The 19,639-nt window shown below is 49.2% G+C and overlaps 1 protein-coding gene across 1 annotated transcript; it reads left to right on the top strand.

Moving 5' to 3' along the window:
- Window positions 1–9,178: 9,178 nt before the first annotated feature.
- Window positions 9,179–19,353, top strand: CHRNA2 (cholinergic receptor nicotinic alpha 2 subunit). The gene is made up of 6 exons (XM_044268054.1): window positions 9,179–9,251; window positions 9,887–10,038; window positions 10,447–10,491; window positions 14,023–14,132; window positions 16,882–17,896; window positions 19,043–19,353. Exons 1-6 carry the CDS (start codon window positions 9,179–9,181, stop codon window positions 19,166–19,168), a joined length of 1,521 nt encoding a protein of 506 aa, XP_044123989.1. The 3' UTR covers window positions 19,169–19,353.
- The last annotated feature ends 286 nt before the right edge of the window (window positions 19,354–19,639 follow it).

Raw genomic sequence — 19,639 nt, 5'->3', positions numbered from 1 at the left:
TTCTAAGTGCTATTATGAACCACCCATTGTCTTTTAATAAAAGCCATTTCTGGGGCACCTGGGTGGCTCAGTGGGTTAAGCCGCTGCCTTCGGCTCGGGTCATGGTCTCGGGGTCCTGGGATCGAGTCCCGCATCAGGCTCTCTGCTCAGCAGGGAGCCTGCTTCCCTCTCTCTCTCTCTATCTGCCTGCCTCTCCATCTACTTGTGATTTCTCTCTGTCAAATGGGTGGATAAAATCTTTGAAAAAAAAAACAAACCATTTCTGCTTAAATTCATTAATAGGTTTTTAATGCTTGCAGCCAAGAATCCTATTGGTATAATTTATGATTATATCCTTCCTTACACACACACCCCCCTCCATATGCAAGGACATAAGGTGAAATTCTAACCTTTGTTAATTATGGGTAGTGAGAACATAGGTGTTTAGAGAATTTTTTTTTGTATTTTATGTCTTTTAATTTTCATAGAATACTAGCAATCATGTATATATGTATAAATATATATATTTATACACATATATGTCCCACTTATTTACACACACACGCACATCATGCATCATTTCACTATTTTAAGCCCTTTATTTATGCTAACTTATTCACTCCTCACAACAAGCTGGTGAAGTGGGGACCAATAGTCACATCCTCATTTTAAGTATAAGGAAACTGAAAGTTCTAGAGACCTATTGAAAAATACACAGCCTTTTTTTTAAAAGTATATTTGACACATAATATTATAGGTGAACACATATATATTAGGTGAACCACAAAATGATTAGACCATTATATACATTATAAAGTGCTCACCAGAGTAAGTGTAGTTACTGTCTGTCACCATCTGTCACCATAAAAGGTATTACAAAATTATTGACTCTATGGCCTAGGCTGTACTTTGTGACTGACTTATTTTATACCTGGAAGTTTGTACCTCTTAACGTCCTTCACCTATTTCACCCATCCCCCATCCCACCCCTCCTTTAACCACCAGTCTCTTCTCTATATTTTTGTGTCTGTTACTGTTTTGTTTTCCATTTGCTTGTTCGTCTGTTTTGTTTTTTTAAATTCCACATGTATGTGAAATCGCATGGTGTTTGTCTTTGTCTGACTTATTTCGCCTAGCATAAATACCTCTAGGTCCATCCATGTTGTGGTGAATGGCTAGATTTTATTCCTTTTTAATGGCTGAGTAATATTCCATCGTATGTACATATCACATCTTCTTTATCCATTGATGGACACTGAGGTTGCTTCTATTTCTTGGCTATTGTATATAATGCTACAAAGGGATGCATGTATCTTCTCCAATTAGTGTTTTCTTTTTTTTTTTTTTTCTCATAAATACCCAGAAGCAGAATTGCTGGATTGTAAGGTATTTCTATTTGTAATTTTTTGAGGAAACTCTGTACCATTTTCCACAGCACCAATTTACGTTCTCATGAACAGTGTACAAAGGATCCCTTTTCTCCACATCTTCACCAACACTTGTTATTTCTTGTCTTTTTGATTCTAGCTATACTGATTGGTGTGAGGTAGTATTTCACTGGGGTTTTGATTTGCATTTCCCTGATGATGAGTGATACTGAGCATCTTTTCATGTGTCTGTTGGCCATTTATATGTTTCTTTGAAAATATTTCTACTTTATTTCTGTTTTTAATTTCTATTTGATTCATGTTTTTAATAGATTACTTGTGGGGGGTTTTGTCGGTTTATTTTTTGCTATTAGTTGTATGAGTTCTTTATCTATCTTGGATTCCTTATCAGATATATCATTTGTAAATATCTTCTTTCATTCAGTAGGTTACCTTTTCATTTTGTTGATGGTTTTTACTGTGTAAAAAAACCCACACAGCTTTTAAGGAGAAAATCAGAAATCAAACCCTCATGGTTATTTAGGGGCCTTTGCTTTTAACAATAAGGGAGACGAGTGAGAGAACAAGTAACTTGAAGGGGAGGCAGACCTCGAAGGGTGTTTTTAGGATGGAGGATGAGCTTATTTATGGGCTGAGGGAAAGAATCCAGCAGGAGGAGTGGTGAAGATAGGAGAAAGCCTGGGGTTATTTAATAGATGGGGATTCCATCAAGATCACAGGGGCCAAGCTTCCCGCGTGGGAAGGAAGGGGAGGAAGAACACGACTCCTGATCAGAGAAGAAGGCAACAGGTCTGTGTATGGTGCTTCTCTGGGAACTGAAGGCAAAGTCACTGGCAAGGAGGTTGAGGAGGGGATAGGCAAGCTGCAGCCAAACCAGGCAGGGGCATGGGTGAGCGGGGCGTCCTGTAGACAGCCGGTGGGGGAGAGGGGTTTTCCTCCAGAGGAGAAGGGGAAGGAGAGATCCATAGGCTGGCTTGCTGAGGGCTCTATACTCATTCCTATTCGACTGGCAGTTAAGCTGCTCTCTTGACCCCCAGACCCAGGACCCAGGAGATCCCCCCACCTGTGAGGTCGGGGGGTCCAGGCAGTGATCCTGGGGCACAGGGTCCTTCAGAGCAAAGAGAGATGCATCTTAAGTACTGGACAGAGAAGAGCAAATCTGTTGTCTGTCCCCACTGGACACAGGCTGAATAGTACAGGCTCCTCCTCCTTCCCTCCAGAGAAGATGTGTGTGTGTGTGTGTGTGTTAGACAGGGAGAGAGAGAGAGAGAGAACGAGAGCAAGAGTCTGTGTGCTGGCCAAGCCAGCAGTCCCTCCTGTGGACTGTCTTTGGCTTTTACCTGCAGAAGCCTTTGTGCCTGGCTCTCCGTGACGCCCTCCCCTGTAGCACCTGCAGGAAGCCTCTCCAGCCGCCAGAGTGGGAAGCCCAGGCAAACTGACCAGCCTGCAGAACTTACCCAGCCCTCCCCAGGAAGCCAGCTTGACCCTCAGATTCAGGTCGCCCTCGTCCGCCAACGTGGGTCCTGTTCCAGCATCAGTGTGACCATAAAATGAAGTCACCCTGCTCTGCTTTGCACCTGCCCTTCCATTTGGGGGGGACTTTTGTCAGCTGACCGGGACTTCCAAGCCAGGCTGGTTCTGTGTTCTCTCAAAGGCCTTTCTTCTTCTGTCACCACCGGTAAGAAAGGTGCCCCCAAAGCTTGCATCGGGGAATGTGGGGGTAGGGCATTGTGGGGGTGGGATCCAGGGGGATACTAGCGGATGAGTGGCTTCCGGGTACTTTGGGAGGGGAGCATGTCAGAATGCTGGAAGTCACCTGCTTCTAGAAGAATTTTCATCTTCTGGTTATCCCTGCGAGGGCAGTTCACAGCCCAGTGACAGTCAGCCCCTTCTACTGGGGTAGCTCAGTCTCAGGGGTTCGTGGTGTTACTATATCAAATCTGCTTCTATGTACTATTCCTTCCTTTATTTACTCATGAAGCAAACATTCTGTATCTTTCAGTAAAGACTAACAGGCATCAGTGGTACTCACTGACTTGGAAAAGTAGCAAGTGCTTCATTGCCGGGGTTTTTCTGAGGCTGGAATTTGTCAGCGAGGTTTCCTATACAGGCTGATGTGCTAATCCAGATGACCTTTAAGATTCTACCTGACCTTGAGATGTTAGGCTGTGGTTGATCGGGGTATGGAGCAGAGCAGACACACAAGCTAGAACTATGGTCTCTTTCCCCTAAGCCCCTGGCATGAAATTATTTGGAAGAAGAAACAGTATCATTTCCTCTAATCAAGAGGCTTTTTTTGGGGTATTGACAGAGGAGAGAGAGCTGGGACTCTCATGAGGAGGGACGGGGTGCTGGATGGCAGAGAGGAGCTGGTGGGGTTTAAGCAGGCTTCCTGGAGAAGGTGATGTTTGTGAAGAGACTAGAACAGGACCTGGTGAGTGGGAAGCCGAAAGTCAGCTGCAGTAGGAAGTTGGACGAAGAGGCCAAATTCCTTTGACTTCAGGGGACCTGGACTCAGGAGGTTGATGTAGGCATAAGGGTTGTGGGGGGGTGGTCTGGTTATTTGATTTCATCAGCAACAATAGTGGGGATGTTGGTGTCTGAGCCTTTTGCATACGCAGTGTCTTTTGGGTAGATTTCCCTATGCGTCCCATTCACCCAGACCCACTTTACAGACAGATAGTCACACCACAGCCATCCCCTCCCCCAAACCTGCCAATCCAGCCACTTAAAAGATCAAAGGCTCCAGGGTTCTTTCTCTTTTAATATCTTTCTTAGGCAGAAGGTATCTCTAATTACTGTCAATTAACTGGGATAATTCCTCCTTTGGTTTCCAGTGACAAAGTAATGAAATTATCTTCGTGGGCTAATTACAAAGGATGCAAATTTGAGGCATCTTGTAGGATCCTCTAGGATCGATTGACTTTTATTTGCACAGTCTTCCAGAGGGTCTGACATATCTCTGATTGGTTTTTATATCATGCAATTTCAACATCCTTGGATTTCTGTTTCTTTTTCTCCTCTTTTCACTAATAGGGAAAGAAAATCTTTTATTTAGTGCACTTTGTTGAAAGGTGGAAGAGATCATACATAGCTTTGGGATTTGTGACCATGATATGGGTTGGAAGGAGGAGTGAGTAGATCTGCATATAGAGGAAACTCTCAGAACCCTAGATCCAGGCAAACATGGGTGTGGGGTGGGACAGCTTTGCCTTCTCACCACCTACCTGCCATTGACCTCAGTCCTGACAGTAGCTCAGCAGTGACAGTCAGTAGTGCAGGATCTGTAGATCTAAGTATGGGCATAAGTTGCCCATACAAATTGCCCTTCTAGTTAGTGGCACTGGGTAGCACTTTACCAGATTAGAGTTTAGAAGCTGAAGACCTGAGACTGAATCCCAACTGTTACCACTTTTGAACTATCCATCCCGGAGCAAATCTTTTTTGAACATCACTATTTCCTTTATTTATACAAAAGAGATAATAAAATCTCTTCCCCTTACCTCCTGGAGTGATATGAGACTCCAATGAGGTCAAAGGTGTGAAAGTGCCTTCTAAACCTTAAAACCGCACACTTGCAAATTGTTCTTAGAAAGATCTAGGTGTTAACATCACAGGGGACCCTGGAATCTTCTTTCCCTGTGCTTGCCTGTCCTGTTCTCTCACCCCTAACCGAAAACAAAGCCATGAATCTTCACAGATCTGTTCTGGTGGAGAGGAACAATTCAATTTTCTAGGTCCCCTTCATTTTAACAAGCAAATGAAACTTCTAGATGGTGGAGACGGTGTCATAATAATTTGTCACTGACATTCCAGGTCAGTTAGGGAGGCATGGGACACGTGAGAATCCCAAAGCATCCGGGGCAGAGGATGAAAGAGAAAAGGAACCAGAAAAGGAGCTCCGTGACCATCAGGTTTTGAATGAGTGTAGAAGGATAAACAAACAAGCACACACAAACGAACAAACACACCTTTTCTGCAGTTTCCCCTGGGGACTGATGAAATTCCTCTCTGCTGGCAACACCAGGGTCTTCAAGCCAACTCAACTCAAGTGGCTCTCAGGTGCTTGCACAAACTTAGAGTCAAGGAAGAGCTGCCCAGTGTGAGTAGTTGGAAAGAGTTCAGAAGGGACTTCTGGGAACTTGGGGTCTCTCTGCATGGCGTTGAAACCCATGGGACGAAATGAGTAAAGTCATGACTTACAGCAGGAGTGGATGAGCAGACGAGATTCCAGAGGTTTTCTTCCGTCCTTTCTTCTCTACCGTGTCCCCCTCAAGGCCACACATTCTCAATTCTTCATCCTTAATGCCCAGCACATTGTTGTCCCCATCATGGAAGAGGCAGTGGAAAGATGAACGAGGAAAGAAAAGAATAAATAATCAGATTATGGAAAAAGTGCTCAATGTCATCTTGCTCCTTAAACTAAGCCACGAGCCTGGGTCTCTCTCATACATTCTTCCAGAACCCTCTTCCACTCCTGGGCACCATTCATGGGTGACCCTACGTATCTAGAACCTGCAAAGCAAACCCCTGTTCTAAGGTCTCTGCTTGGGGCTGAGATAACAGGAGAATGAGACACAGCTTCCCATCCACAAGGAGCTCACAGTAGTGACCTCTGCTTCTCCTCCCAAGCTCCCATCAACTTTCATCTCAACTTTCCGAGCCCATGGGAGGAGTTCAGTGCTAGGATCTGTTTCTTGTTCTCTTTTTTGTCTCAGCCCCGAGGTGATTCCCATGAACACAGCTGACTCTTTTTTGGGGTGAGTTTTGAGTATTTATTACCTGTTTTTCTTCTCCAAGTATTTTTTTACTGTGGCAAAATATGTATAATTACAGTTTTAACTATTTTTTAATTTTTATTTATTTATTTTTAAAGATTTTATTTATTTATTTGACAGAGATCACAAGTAGGAAGAGAGGCAGGCGGAGAGAGAGGAGGAAGCAGGCTCCCTGTGAAGCAGAGAGCCTGATGTGGGACTCGATCCCAGGACCCTGGGATCATAACCTGAGCTGAAGGCAGAGGCTTTAACCTGCTGAGCCACACAGGCACCCCTGTTTTAACTATTTTTTAAAAGATTTTATTTATTTAACAAACAGAGACACACACAGTGAGAGAGGGAATACAAGCGGGGGGAGTGGGAGAGGAAGAAGCATGCTTCCTGCCAAGAGCAGGAAGCCCTATTCAGGGCGTAATCCCAGGACCCTGGGACCATGACCCGAACTGAAGAAGGATGCTTAATGACTGAGCTGTTTTAACTATTTTTAAGTACACAGTTCAGTAACGTTGAGAACATTCCCTTTGCTGTGCAACCATCATCCGTCTCCGGAGCTTTGCCTGAAACTCTGCCCCCATTAAACACTAGCTCCCCTCCATGCCTCTTCCCAGCCTCTGGCAGCCACTATCCTGGATCTATCAATTTGACTACTCCAGTAATCAAATAAGTGAATTACACAAGATTTGTCCTTTGGTGTTTGGCCTCTTTCACCTAGCATAATGTCTTCAAGTTTCATCCATGTCCGTAGATGTGTCAGAATTTTTTTTCACTTTTTAAGGCTAAATAATACTTCACTATAGGTATACAACACATTCATTTATCCATCCATCCACAGATGGACATGTGGGTTGCTTCTACATTTTTCACAGATGATTTTGATAGCTTGCGCTCTACTCAATTGGAGGAGTGGAGTCTTTTTAAAAGTTTCTTTTTAATTTAAATTTTAGCTAGTTAACAGTGCAATAATGACTTTTGGGGTAGAATTCAGTGATTCATCATTTACATATAACACCCAGTGCTAGAGAAATGGAGTCTTAAATCTACACCTACTTTGGGGATGAGAGTTGCTTCCCCCACCCCCCACCATGAGATACAGGGAGGGCACATAAAACACCTAGTGGACACATATGGTAGGAGATTTGGAAAATATAATGAAGTATGAAAAAGAAGAAAATTTGGGACATCAGGGTGGCTCAGTCGGTTAAGCACCTGCCTGCAGCTCAGGTCATGATCTGAGGGTCCTGGGATGGAGTCCCAGATGGGGCTCCCTGCTCTACAGGGAGCCTGCTTCTCTCTTTGCCTGCTGCTTCCCCTGCTTGTGCATGCTCTCTCTCTCTCTGACAAATAAATAAAATTTAAAAAAAAAGAAGAGGAAAAATTGCCTCTAATTTCTGCACCCGGAGATAACACAGGTGATCTGTATATACACAGAACAAAAGATAGGAAAAGAGCAATTTGGTTGTCTTAGTCCATGGGGCCTGCTGTAACAAAAGCACCACAGATCGGGAGGCTTGTAAACAACAGACATTTATTCTTACAGTTTTGGAGGCTGGAACGTCCAAATCCAAGGTGCTGGTAGATTCGGTGTCTGATAGGAGCCTGCTTCCTGGTTCATAGACGATGCTTTCTTGCCGCGTCCTCACACAGTGGAAGGGGAGAGGGAGCACTCTGGGATCTCTTTCATAAGGGCACTGATCCCATTCATGAGGGCACCACCCTCTCCTCCAGCTCTCCCTGCTACGGAACATTCAACACTCCCCTCCCGTCTTCCACATCACTGTCCTTCTTGCTGCTGGAACCCTACCTATCCACGTTGTAGCCTTCATCGTCCCTAGAGTCTAAAGAGACTTGGCTATTTATTTATTTATTTATTTTACTAATCCAGATGGTGTCTATTTATCTTGTTAATAACCGCTCTTTTGAGAGACAGTTCACATTACCATAAAAGTCATCCTTCGAAAAATGTACGATTTAGCATATTTGCTGAGCTGTCCAACCAACACCGCTACATCACCGCAGAACATTTTTTTTTTTAAAGATTTTATTTATTTATTTGACAGAGACAGATCACAAGTAGGCAGAGAGGCAGGCAGAGAGAGAGAGGAGGAAGCAGGCTCGCTGCTGAGCAGAGAGCCCGATGCAGGACTCAATCCCAGGACCCTGAGATCATGACCTGAGCCGAAGGCAGCGGCTTAACCCACTGAGCCACCCAGGCGCCCCCGCAGAACATTTTGATCCCCCCCGCCCCACAAAATAGAAACCCTCTACCATTAGCGATCACTCCCTCTTCTCCCTTCCCCCATCCCCTCCCCACCTCCACCCGCCAACAACTGTTCATCTGCCCTCTGAGCCCACAGATTTAACTACTCTGGGTATTTCATACACATTGAATCCCACAATGTGTCGTTTTGTGCGTCTGACGTCTTGCACTTGGTAGGCTTTCAAGGCTGGTCCGTGCCGTAGCCGGTGTCAGCACTATATTCCTTTTCATGACCTGGGCTTCCATCGTATGAACGTGCCATCTGTCAAATGCGTGTTCATCAGCTGATCAGCGTTTGGCTGCTTTCAAATTTTGGCTGCTGTGAACAGCACCTGAATTCTTCCATTGACCACCCTCGGTGGTATGATCATCTCTGTTTTAGAGACCCCGCACCCAGGCCAGAACGATGGGGACTCCATTCACATCTTGCACCTTCCTCTGTCTAGCAGGTCAGGCCAGAGGAAGAGGGAGATGTTAGCTCCTCTGTGAGCCCCAAGCTCTCTACTCCTGAGAGGCCTGTTTGCCAGTCTTTCTCAGCTCTATAAAGCGTGAGGAACAAAAGCACGCGTGTGTCAAGGAGGCAGGACCCTAAGACCCTTTCCCTGGCTTGCGCAGGTTCCACAGTGAGAGGGGCTATGTGGAATCCAGCAGGAGCTCTGCCGTGTTAGCACTGAGAACTCTCCCTGGGGAAGCGGGTCGGAGCCTCAAGCCCCAGCGCAGCCCTGCCTGCCCTCCTTCTGATGTCCAGGGAAAGCCAGACCTTATCCTTGGAAGCCATGGGCCCCTCCCACTCTGCGGTCCTGTCCATGATAAAGCTCGGTTTGTGGTGGCTCCTTCTGATCCCGGCAGGTGAGTGGCTGTCGTCACTAGGACATCACATCACACCTGGGGGCTCTCAGGCAGAATGGGAGAATCTCCGGCAGGGACCTCATGGCAGTCTGCCAAAGCCACAGGGGTGTCGCCTTGAACCTCCCCACTTCAGCAAAAATGGGGGACATGCCTCAAGTGGCAGAGGATTTTGTGGTTAGCATTAGCCAGAAGCTCGTTGGCAAGTGGATGGGAGTGAAGGGCTCCTGGAGACGTGTGAAGCCCTCCTCCCTCTGCTCACCCCACATGGACCAGGTGTCTCCCCCATACGGCTGTCTCTTGGGGCTTCTCAGTTCAAGGTTGCATCTTGTCTCCAGGTCAGGTCCACCCCACTCCTCTGCCTCCCTCTCCAGCACTTCCCCCCCCTTCTTATCTAACAGTCACAGAGTAAGTGCCATTTCTTGAGCTCCAAGCATGCCTCATTTGCTTCATCAAGCTTCACTAGACACTGTTATATTTAATCCTCAGCAGTGTTTAGAGATAGATAGGTTCTGGATAGCGTCCCCATTTTACAGATGAGGAAACCGAGATTGAGTGGCTTTGATTCGACGGGAGAGAAACCCAGGCGCTCACCACCATGGACTCCCGGAGACCCCTGTCTTCCTTCCCGTCCACAGGGTCAGCACAGCGAGCCTCCCCTCCCCAAGCTGAGGACCGCCTCTTCAAACATCTCTTCAGGGGCTACAACCGCTGGGCACGGCCGGTGCCCAACACCTCGGACGTGGTGATCGTGCGCTTTGGGCTGTCGATTGCCCAGCTCATCGATGTGGTGGGCCTGTCCCCCCATGCTTCTCCCCTTTGGGATCAGCCCCCAGACCACAGGTCCCTTTCCCGGGGTCCTTCTTCCCCCCCTTCCCAGCTCCAGCCCTTCTCCTTCCCACTGTGCCAGCCCTGGAGAGCCTCCTGAGAGGACGCTGATCCACAGCAATGGGTTGTTTGGGTGCCCTGTTTGTTCCACTCAACACAAACCCAGAGGACCCAAGCGGCCTCTGTGCTCCTGAAGGATCTATAAGGATGGCGGTGTCAGGAGGGGGTGGAGGGTTGGGCTGGGCTTGGGGTGTCATGTGAGAGGTCCTTCTGGGGCCTAGGGGATACGCATCAGCCCATCCCATTCCTCCACCCTGTTTTGGGGGGTTGGCTCCATCGCTCTATTGTTCTTACTCTTTCCACTGGGCAGGACGAGAAGAACCAAATGATGACCACCAACGTCTGGCTAAAGCAGGTGAGAACCGCTTCCCTGGTTGAGGCAAGAGTCGGGGTGGGAGCCCATGGACCCCAGACCCTCCCAGGACTGTCTCACAAACAGAGGTATTCTGAATTCACATTTCACGTTTCAGGGGAGAGCTGCCACTTGGGATGTTCTCAAAGCTGGCTGATTGCAGATGGCTTCTGGTAGGGAGTGTGCACTGAGACTCTGAGTCTGGCACCCGAGCAGGTCACCTACCAGAACCTAGGCATCCCTTTCCTGGGGGTAGGCGTTTTCTGCATGTCGGCCATGGTTTGCAGATCAGCTCATTCTGAGTAGTCACTGAAAACCCAGGGAAGGTTTCATTCTGCCCATTGAATAGCTAAGGAAAGCCTGAAGCAGAGTGTAGTTCAGCTAGAAAAGGGGGACCCCAGGTGTGTTCAACTTGGAACCCCAGGCTCCTTCTGCAGGAGAATGCTGGGTATTCCATGTCTATGATGCTTAACAAACCACCCCAACACTTAATGGCATAAAGTGACAGTTTATCATATCTCATGGTTTTATGGTGAGGAGTTTGGGCAGTTTCTTCCGCTTTGCATGGCAACTACTGGTGTTACTTGGTGCTATTTAACCTGTGGCTAGTCTGCTCTGGAGGGTCTAAGATAGTGTCAAATATGTCCATTCCTTAGTGGGGATGTCTGGAAGGCTCTGGAAGGTTCTGGAAGCTGGGCCCACTTGGGCCCTTCACCCGCTTCAGGCATACTCCGTGTCTTTCTCCAGCAGGGGAGTTGGTTGCCTCACGTGGAAGCTCAGAGACCCCAGAGCAAGGGTCCCAAGAGATAGGAAATGAAGATGCTGGTTCCTTAAGGTCTGAAAACTGACCCAGCATTACTCCTGGCAAAGAATGTGTGGTCTTTTTTAATGTACCATTTTCAGGGGCAGCACTTGGGGGCATAGGCTTTATTTGAGGCTGAATATATTCCTTTCCGCTTGACCCTCTTCATGCTCTGCCCAGCCTCTCCCTAGGCCCAGAAGTGTAGACGGGTGGGAGAAAATGAGAAAGAGGACCTAGCCCTCTGCCTCCTTGACCCCCTGCTACTCCCTCTTCCTGCCCCACTAGAAAACTGACCATCTCCTATCTCAGAGGCTGGCACTCAGAAACCCACGACAATCGAAACTGGGATTGGCATAACTACTTTGAGTCTTTTGAATGAATGCTTCGCTTTGCGTGACCCCAGGGCTGTATACTGGCCATGGAGTTTATAGTTGAATGCTTAGGAGAGAGCCATGGAGTCCATAGCTCTGACACTGTTCACCCTGCAGCTGCCAGGAGGTCACATGGCTCATCTTTACAGATTTGCAAATCGAGGTCCAGAGCGGTAAGGGACTTGGGAAGCCACACTGTTCTGCAATGCAGGGACCAGCTCTGGGATAGGTTGCTATCCTGCCCCCCACCCCCCAGGGCTGGTGTCCCTGCCTTCAAGGACTGGGATGGAGAGCAGAGGAAGGAGCATGAGAGCCGGAGTCAAGCCAACCAGCAGCCCCTCTGACTAACCTGTGATGTTCTGCAAGTTATTCAGCCTATCAGAGTCTTAGTTCCTCATCTGTTAAATGGGGATAGTGTACTCTGTTGCCTGTATTGGCAACTAATTGCCAATTACTATAACCCATGGGTACAGAGGCCCTCCAAATGTTGGTTGAAGCTTGAGAGATGATGGACTTGGGGGGAAGGGAATACAACGATGAGGCCCAATCCCTTTCAAAATTGTTCGTCAATGTCCTGAGAAGTCCTGACAATTTTACAAAGTTTTAAACCTTCCTTATTTTGCAAGTTGGGGTCCTCTGTGCACCTAAGCCTTCCTCTACAGGTGAGTGGTCAATACCACTGCTGGGCCAGTCTCTCCCCAAGCCTGGTTTAGGTACCAACAGCAGTGTTCCGTGAGATGGTTTTACTTGCCTTGCTGATCCTTTTGTAATCGTCTTACATTTATATTTTAGTGGATATTTCCAAATGCTTTTGATTTTCTAGTGAAGTCCCTGATGTAAAATTTCAAAGTTCAGGTGATCTTAAAAATCATGCACAAATTTGAAGGGAAAAACTGAGTACATGGTGATACAGACAGCACAGGTATATTGTCAAAAATTATGAACCTGGGACTTGGGTGCTTGGAGTTTGGGAACCACACCACTGAGCTAGACTGGTGCTCTTCCTCGCATGCATCTACTTCCTGAATATGCTATTTCCCTTCACTCCTTCCTGGACCCCTACCAGGTTGATGCTTTGTGTAAACGTCACACAATTATCCTTGGAGGGGAAAAGCCTTCTATCGTGGGATCCTATTCAAGGGTGCATTACGGCACTATTTTAGTGAAGATGTGCAAAAGCAAAATGGCCCCTGGAACAAGGGCAGGCTCAGAGTCGGGGGGGCCAGGATTCACGTACCGGTGCTGCCACTTATTAGCAGCGTACCCTCCACACTTCACTCTCTTCATCCTTATCCAGAGGGTTGTTGTGAAGATTGGAAAGAACCATCTAAAGGGCCTATGACAAAACTAGGTATATAGATGCTAGTAGCTATTATTTTAATTATGAAAAGGCCCTGGGTGGCAAAGACAGCCTTGTGGGGCAACCCCAGTCATTATCTGTTGGGTTGGTTGTTTCTTTCAGGTCCAGAAGGGTGGTGGGAAGCCCTCCGTCCCAGAGCTAGAACCAGACAGCTTTAGAGGGAGAAGGCATTGTTTTCATTGCTGAGTTACACGTTTCCTGAACATGTCCCCAGGGCTTGGTGCTAGGGAGCCAGAGTGAACCAGCTGTTGTCCCTGGCTGGTAGAACTTAGAGACGCATTAAATAAATATGTAGGCAAATCCACATTGATCACCACTTGTGGTGATGCCGAGAAGGAACATTTCCGAGAATGAATAATATTATCCTGGTTTTGGGGAGGAAATTCGCTTGGACCTGCTACTGGAACCAAGGCTGGGGCCCAGAGCCTCCCCTTCCTGCTGGGTCTCCCAAAGCCGGGGGGGTGGGTGGCGCTCTGGAACACCGTTTATAAGCACTGTGGACTTCTCGGTCTGGACTCCCCAGTCTCAGCCACATAACCCTGGCTGGGTGTTTTCACTTCTCTGGTCCTCAGTTTCCTTACCTGTTCAAATGGGGAGATACTTCGGCCTGTCTAGCATTCCCTCCCCAGCTTTCCCAGGGAGTCTCTTCGGAGATGGAGGGTGTACAAATCCTTTGTAAACTGTGAGGCATTAAGAAAACGTTGTTCCTACAAATGAGTGAGGTGGCTCTCCAGCATCATCCTGCTAGGGGGGCAGAACGAGGACTGGAGGCGGGACTAGCGGGACCTATTGTCCAGGTGTGCCCAGGACTTTGAGTACCAAAGCTGGGGCAAAACGGGCGTGGTTATCCCAGGCTGGACTCCCGATCCCCAGCTCCGACCCCTGTCCCCGCCTCACGGCCCTTTCTCCTCTGTGGGTATGGGGAGGCCCTTGTGTGTGGGGGGGGGTGCTCCCGAAGGCAGGCGGTGCCAGGTGATGGGACTTCCCCTCCCCACATCTAGGAGTGGAACGACTACAAGCTGCACTGGAACCCTGCTGACTTCGGCAACATCACATCCCTCCGGGTCCCTTCCGAGATGATCTGGATCCCTGACATTGTCCTCTACAACAAGTAGGAAGCCGGTGGAGGCTCCCGGGAGGGGCAGGTGTCGGGAAGCCTGGCTGGGTTGGACGTGGGCAGTCCCCCCTCATGTCTTAGCTTCCTTGCCTCCTTCTCCACTCATCCTCTCACTCATCGTCATCCCCTCCTCCTTTCCTCTTGATTCCTTAGTTTCTTCCATTTTGTTCTCGCACTTGTCCACCAAAATTTACTGAGAACCCAGTCTAAATTAGCACGTGGGGCTGTGTGTATGGGACACATATTTGCCCACACCACGTGGTCTCTGAAAAATCGGGTGGTGTAGACTGTGAAAGCAATGCCGAAGGGTGGGCGTTTTGCAGGATGGTGGTATTGTTGGAACCGGTGAGCAGCATCCCCGGGGAGCACCCTCACGGGGCAAACTCACTTGGCGTGGGTATTTAGTAAAACTCACATTATTTATAGTTGCTTTGCATTCAGGACCCAAAAAGGAGCCATTTTTGAGCACAATGATGAGACACGGATAAAAGGCAGGGGAGTGGAAAGAGAGTCCCAGTGAACACCAACAGCACAATTTAAAAAAAAAAAAAAGATAGAGACCTAGCCTTTCATTTGTCTGTTTGGTGTCAGGTAATTCTTCACTTAGAAAACAAAACCTGAAAAGTACTTGATGTTATGCTTGTCTAACGGAGTTTTCTAATATGGAGCTCTAAGGAGCCCCCATTCTCAGAGATACGAGCAGATACGAAAAACAGTCGTGTGGTCAAATAATTTTGGAAGATATGGACTGTATGCCCATAACTCCTCCACCCCAGGCCCAGTCCTTTGGGAACTGTGAGCACAAGATACCATTTTCAATGTTGTTGGAAGTTGTGCTGCTAAGATACACATGCAGTCTAGGTTTTCTAACTCATTTGACCCGAATTTGGAAGAACTATCTTTAAACAAAAAAATAAAGGGGGACAGATCCATTTTTGAGTTTTGGTGTCTTCAGAGAAAGTCATGACAATGATTCCTTTATACCGCCCAGTCCTGGTCAGGCCCAAAGCCCTTTTTCCTGAGCTGCATCCATAAACACACACATCAGCACGGATTACCAGAAGGTCTAGCTGCAGGTGCCTGGTGTTGGCGGTTGTCACTGGACTAACGGACCCCTTCCTGCATATCTTTATGCGGAGCCATAACCCAGAGCCAGCGCCCAAGATCCTTTTAGTTGTGCTCCCTTTGCACCTGGCAGGAAAGTCCGGACCAAAGTCCTAACATCAGATACAACCTAAAGTTTGGACTGTCAATATAGCTTCGACCAGTGTCCAGTGTCCCTTGATAATAACAGGAGACTCTTTGGCTAGGACAAAAGTCCAAAGCAAATTCTTGCAGACATTTAAAGAAGGGTCTCCTTCATTCAGACATTCCACTCCAGGTTAAACAGGAGGATGGAGGAAATTGCATCTTTCTTTCCTCCACATGGGGCACATGTCGCCATCTAGTGGTAGTTCTGTGTGGTGACCAAAAAAAGGTTAAACTTCGGCCTGACTCCTACCTGTTTGTCCAAGTTCCTGTTTCCAACCTTCTGAGTTTCCCGTTTTCCAATTCCTAATCTGGCACTTCTCCATAGAAAAGAAGTCTGTCTTCCCGTGTGCTCCTCTGGTTCCCTTGACTTTAAGAAATTGGAGGGAGAAGGAAGGCTCCTTGAACACTAGGGCCCAGAGCCCACAGCACCATCCCACCTGGCGGGAATCAGAGACTCAGGCTCTCAGGAAGTCCCCGTGAATGGCCACTGTTCCCCCAGTGCTCCCAGAGCCCTGGTGGGCCCTTGGATGCCTAGCGCCATGATGCCACAGTGTCATCTCCCACCACCCTTTCCTATGACCTGCCCCCTCCCCCGGCCACCCCCAGCCTGAGCACACACTGAGTTTTGTCTCTCCCCTCCTCTGTTCCTTATTCCGTGCCTTTGCTCCACTAGTGTGGCCTCCACCCCATCTCTCCACCCGTCCCACTGGCAACTTTAAGGGTGAGCCTGCTCACTCCAGCCAGAAGGGATGTCCGCCCCCGCCCTGCCCCACCCCAAGTGGACTGCCTTGGGGTGCTATTGCCACCCCCTTGGAGTATAGGTGTTAAGGGCTGCATCTCATTTCCTCGTGGCTCCTTGTGGTTTCTTAAGGGCAGGCCTGTGCCTCACATTCCATCCCCCACAGCTTGTGTAGAGGCCCTAGGGGATGAGGCTGGTGCAGAAATGTCCAGTACACAGATGGAGTCGAGGAACTTGCTTCCTTCCCCAGCAAAGGTGTTATGTCTCTTCTGAGCCAGGAGCTAAGGATCTCAGGTGGGAAAAGACGTGACCCTAGACGAGGGCCTTGCTCCCCATCTGCTGTGGGGAGAAAATATAAATAATCACCTTAAAATATTAAGTGAACACAAACAGGCCATATGACTATCTGTCCCATGTGTTTATAAATATGTAGAAAATTATATATATATGATGTGTGTGGCACTCAAATATGGATGACATATATATGTATAATATCAGAATGTTAGTAGCAACCGCTACTACTAATTTCTAAAATTCTTGCTCTTTTCCTATATTCTTCAAAATTCCTGCTTTTGTCATTAAAAGGACAGTGTTTGAAAGACAACTCAGGTAGCTCTGAGTGTGGGTATGCTGGGAGAGCCTCCCGCACTTGCACAGATTGCGACAACTGAGCCGGGTCCGGCTTTGTTATTCGGGTGCCTGGCACTGGCACGTGGGCTGAGCCGGGCCCCCCAGCTCCTCTCCTCTCCCCAGTGCAGATGGGGAGTTTGCGGTGACCCACATGACCAAGGCTCACGTCTTCTCCACGGGCACTGTGCACTGGGTGCCCCCCGCCATCTACAAGAGCTCCTGCAGCATCGACGTCACCTTCTTCCCCTTCGACCAGCAGAACTGCAAGATGAAGTTTGGGTCCTGGACCTACGACAAGGCCAAGATCGACCTGGAGCAGATGGAGCAGACGGTGGACCTGAAGGACTACTGGGAGAGCGGAGAGTGGGCCATCATCAACGCCACCGGCACCTACAACACCAAGAAGTACGACTGCTGCGCAGAGATCTACCCCGACGTCACCTACTACTTCGTCATCCGGCGCCTGCCGCTCTTCTACACCATCAACCTCATCATCCCCTGCCTGCTCCTCTCCTGCCTCACCGTGCTTGTCTTCTACCTGCCCTCGGACTGCGGCGAGAAGATCACGCTCTGCATCTCCGTGCTGCTCTCGCTCACCGTCTTCCTCCTGCTCATCACCGACATCATCCCCTCCACCTCCCTGGTCATCCCGCTCATTGGCGAGTATCTGCTCTTCACCATGGTCTTCGTCACGCTCTCCATCGTCATCACGGTCTTTGTCCTCAATGTCCACCACCGCTCCCCCAGCACCCACACGATGCCCCACTGGGTGCGGGTGGCCTTTCTGGGCTGTGTGCCCCGGTGGCTGCTAATGAGCCGGCCCCTGCCCTCCTTGGAGCCCCAGCACCCCCCAGATCTGAAGCCCGGCTCCTCTTACCGCTGGCTGGAGACCAACGTGGATGCGGATGAGAGGGAGGAGGAGGAGGAGGAGGAAGACAGATGGGTGTGGGCAGCCCAGTCCTTGCCCCGCCTGGGTGTCCTCTGCAGCCATGGTGGTCGGCACCATGGGGCTTCGGCTCCCAAGGCAGACGCCCAGTGGCAGCAGGGTGGGCTTCTGCTGTCACCTCGCATACAGAAGGCGCTGGAGGGTGTGCGTTATATCGCCGATCACCTGCGATCTGAGGATGCTGACTCTTCGGTGAGTTGGGGCCGGGAGAGGGGCTCTTCCTCTGGGTGGGTTATCCCTCGTCCCAAGGTGTTTAGACCACCCAGTGTCCTCCACGGAGGCTTGTTTCCCTCTGTTGTGGCCCTCAGGAGTCCGGACTAAACTGTGATAAAGGACGTCTAGCTGGCAGGTGGCAGAATGGCAGCCAAGAACACCCCAGCTAAGGCTATCTGGGGAATAACAAGCCAGAGAGGGAGGAATCTCAGAAGCTGAAATTCCCCGTGCCATTCTTGGCACAGTCACCCTATAGGTGGTGGGGGAAGGGGACAGAGGGAGGCGACCAGACGATAAACCAAGTAAGTCAGCCTGCTGCATCCTCAGCTTTCCTCCTTTGTCCTGATGGTTTCCTCCCAATTCTATTCGTTTGTGGGCTCTGGGCATTTTGTAGAAGTCACTATTCACCCACAAAGCCTGAGGAACATTGGTTGTATCTGGTGGGCTCCCCGCCCCAGCCCCTATCAAGCCCAGCGTTAGTAGATAGGTCAGCAGGCACCGCTCGGGATTGCAGACTTCTTCTTACCAACCTAGGGAAGGATGGAAGGCCTGTGGGTGGCCGTGTTGAGTGGTTAGGAAAAATTAATCGTTATCTCACTTGTGAGCAGGGAGATAACCCCACCTGCTTGCTTGGGAGGTGAGGCCAAATTCCACAGAGCCCTGCCCCCTGTGACCCGCCCAGACTTCCCCAGGGCCACACCTATCCCCACCTACCTCCGTGGCTCTCCCTCCTGCAGTGGGTGGGGGATTGGGGGTGGGGTGAGGGAGAGGCGATCTGTGGTGGGGGCACAGTCTCCGCCATTTTGTAGCTGCCAGGGGCTTGAGTTTAAATCGCTGCACCCCCCTGGGAAGGTCCATGCCCTTTGATGGTTCTAGAACATCTGACCTCCCTTATCTGAAATTTGAGAGTCTATGGAAAGGCTCTGGCTCACGTCATAGGGGTGAGATAGGGTAGGGATCACTAGGAGAGGCTTGTTTGGGTCTTGAGACCACCTTCGGTTCCCCAGGACTCAGTGAGGCCACAGCTGCCCCCAGTGTCATCCTTACAGAGACTGTGCATGGGTGGGACACTTCCCTGCCCCCAAGGCCTGGCCTCTGTCACAGTGAGCTCATTTCCACGTGCAGGTAAAGGAAGACTGGAAGTATGTGGCCATGGTCATTGATAGGATATTCCTCTGGTTATTTATCGTCGTCTGCTTCCTGGGGACAGTTGGACTCTTTCTGCCTCCGTACCTGGCTGGAATGATCTGATCTCCTGACCCTTGCTTGGACCCAAAGGTGACACTGCTGACTATCTTTAACCACCACTCCCTCTAGTACAACGTCGGGTTCAAGGCCATCCGACTGCAAGCACCTCTCTGTGGAGTCCCTACACTGGCCCCATCATTGAAGACTCCTTGGGTCAAGTCACTGAACTTATTGTACTATGTGCCGAGAATCTGCCAGGCACAGAGCCCAGTTTCGGATGCTGGGCAACTAGGAAGTGAGAAACTTGCTCTGCAGAAGGTTACAACATGGTGATGATAATGTGAAACCATGTAAGTTTCTCCTACAGGAGCCCTGAAGACGCTGAGTGACAGGAGGACCACGAGGGGCAATCCAGGGGGCAGATGCACAGGCCTCCAGGGATGGGTGCATGGGGAAGAGAGGAGAGGGTGCTTCAGGGGGTGGAAGGACTATGAACAGCATTTTGGATTCAAGAATGAGCCCAAGGTGTCTCGA

This window comes from Neovison vison, chromosome 11 (genome assembly GCF_020171115.1).
Source record: "Neovison vison isolate M4711 chromosome 11, ASM_NN_V1, whole genome shotgun sequence".
Taxonomy (NCBI): domain Eukaryota; kingdom Metazoa; phylum Chordata; class Mammalia; order Carnivora; family Mustelidae; genus Neogale; species Neogale vison.
Note: the sequence above shows the minus strand (reverse complement) of the source record. Positions and strands in the feature narration are given on the sequence as shown.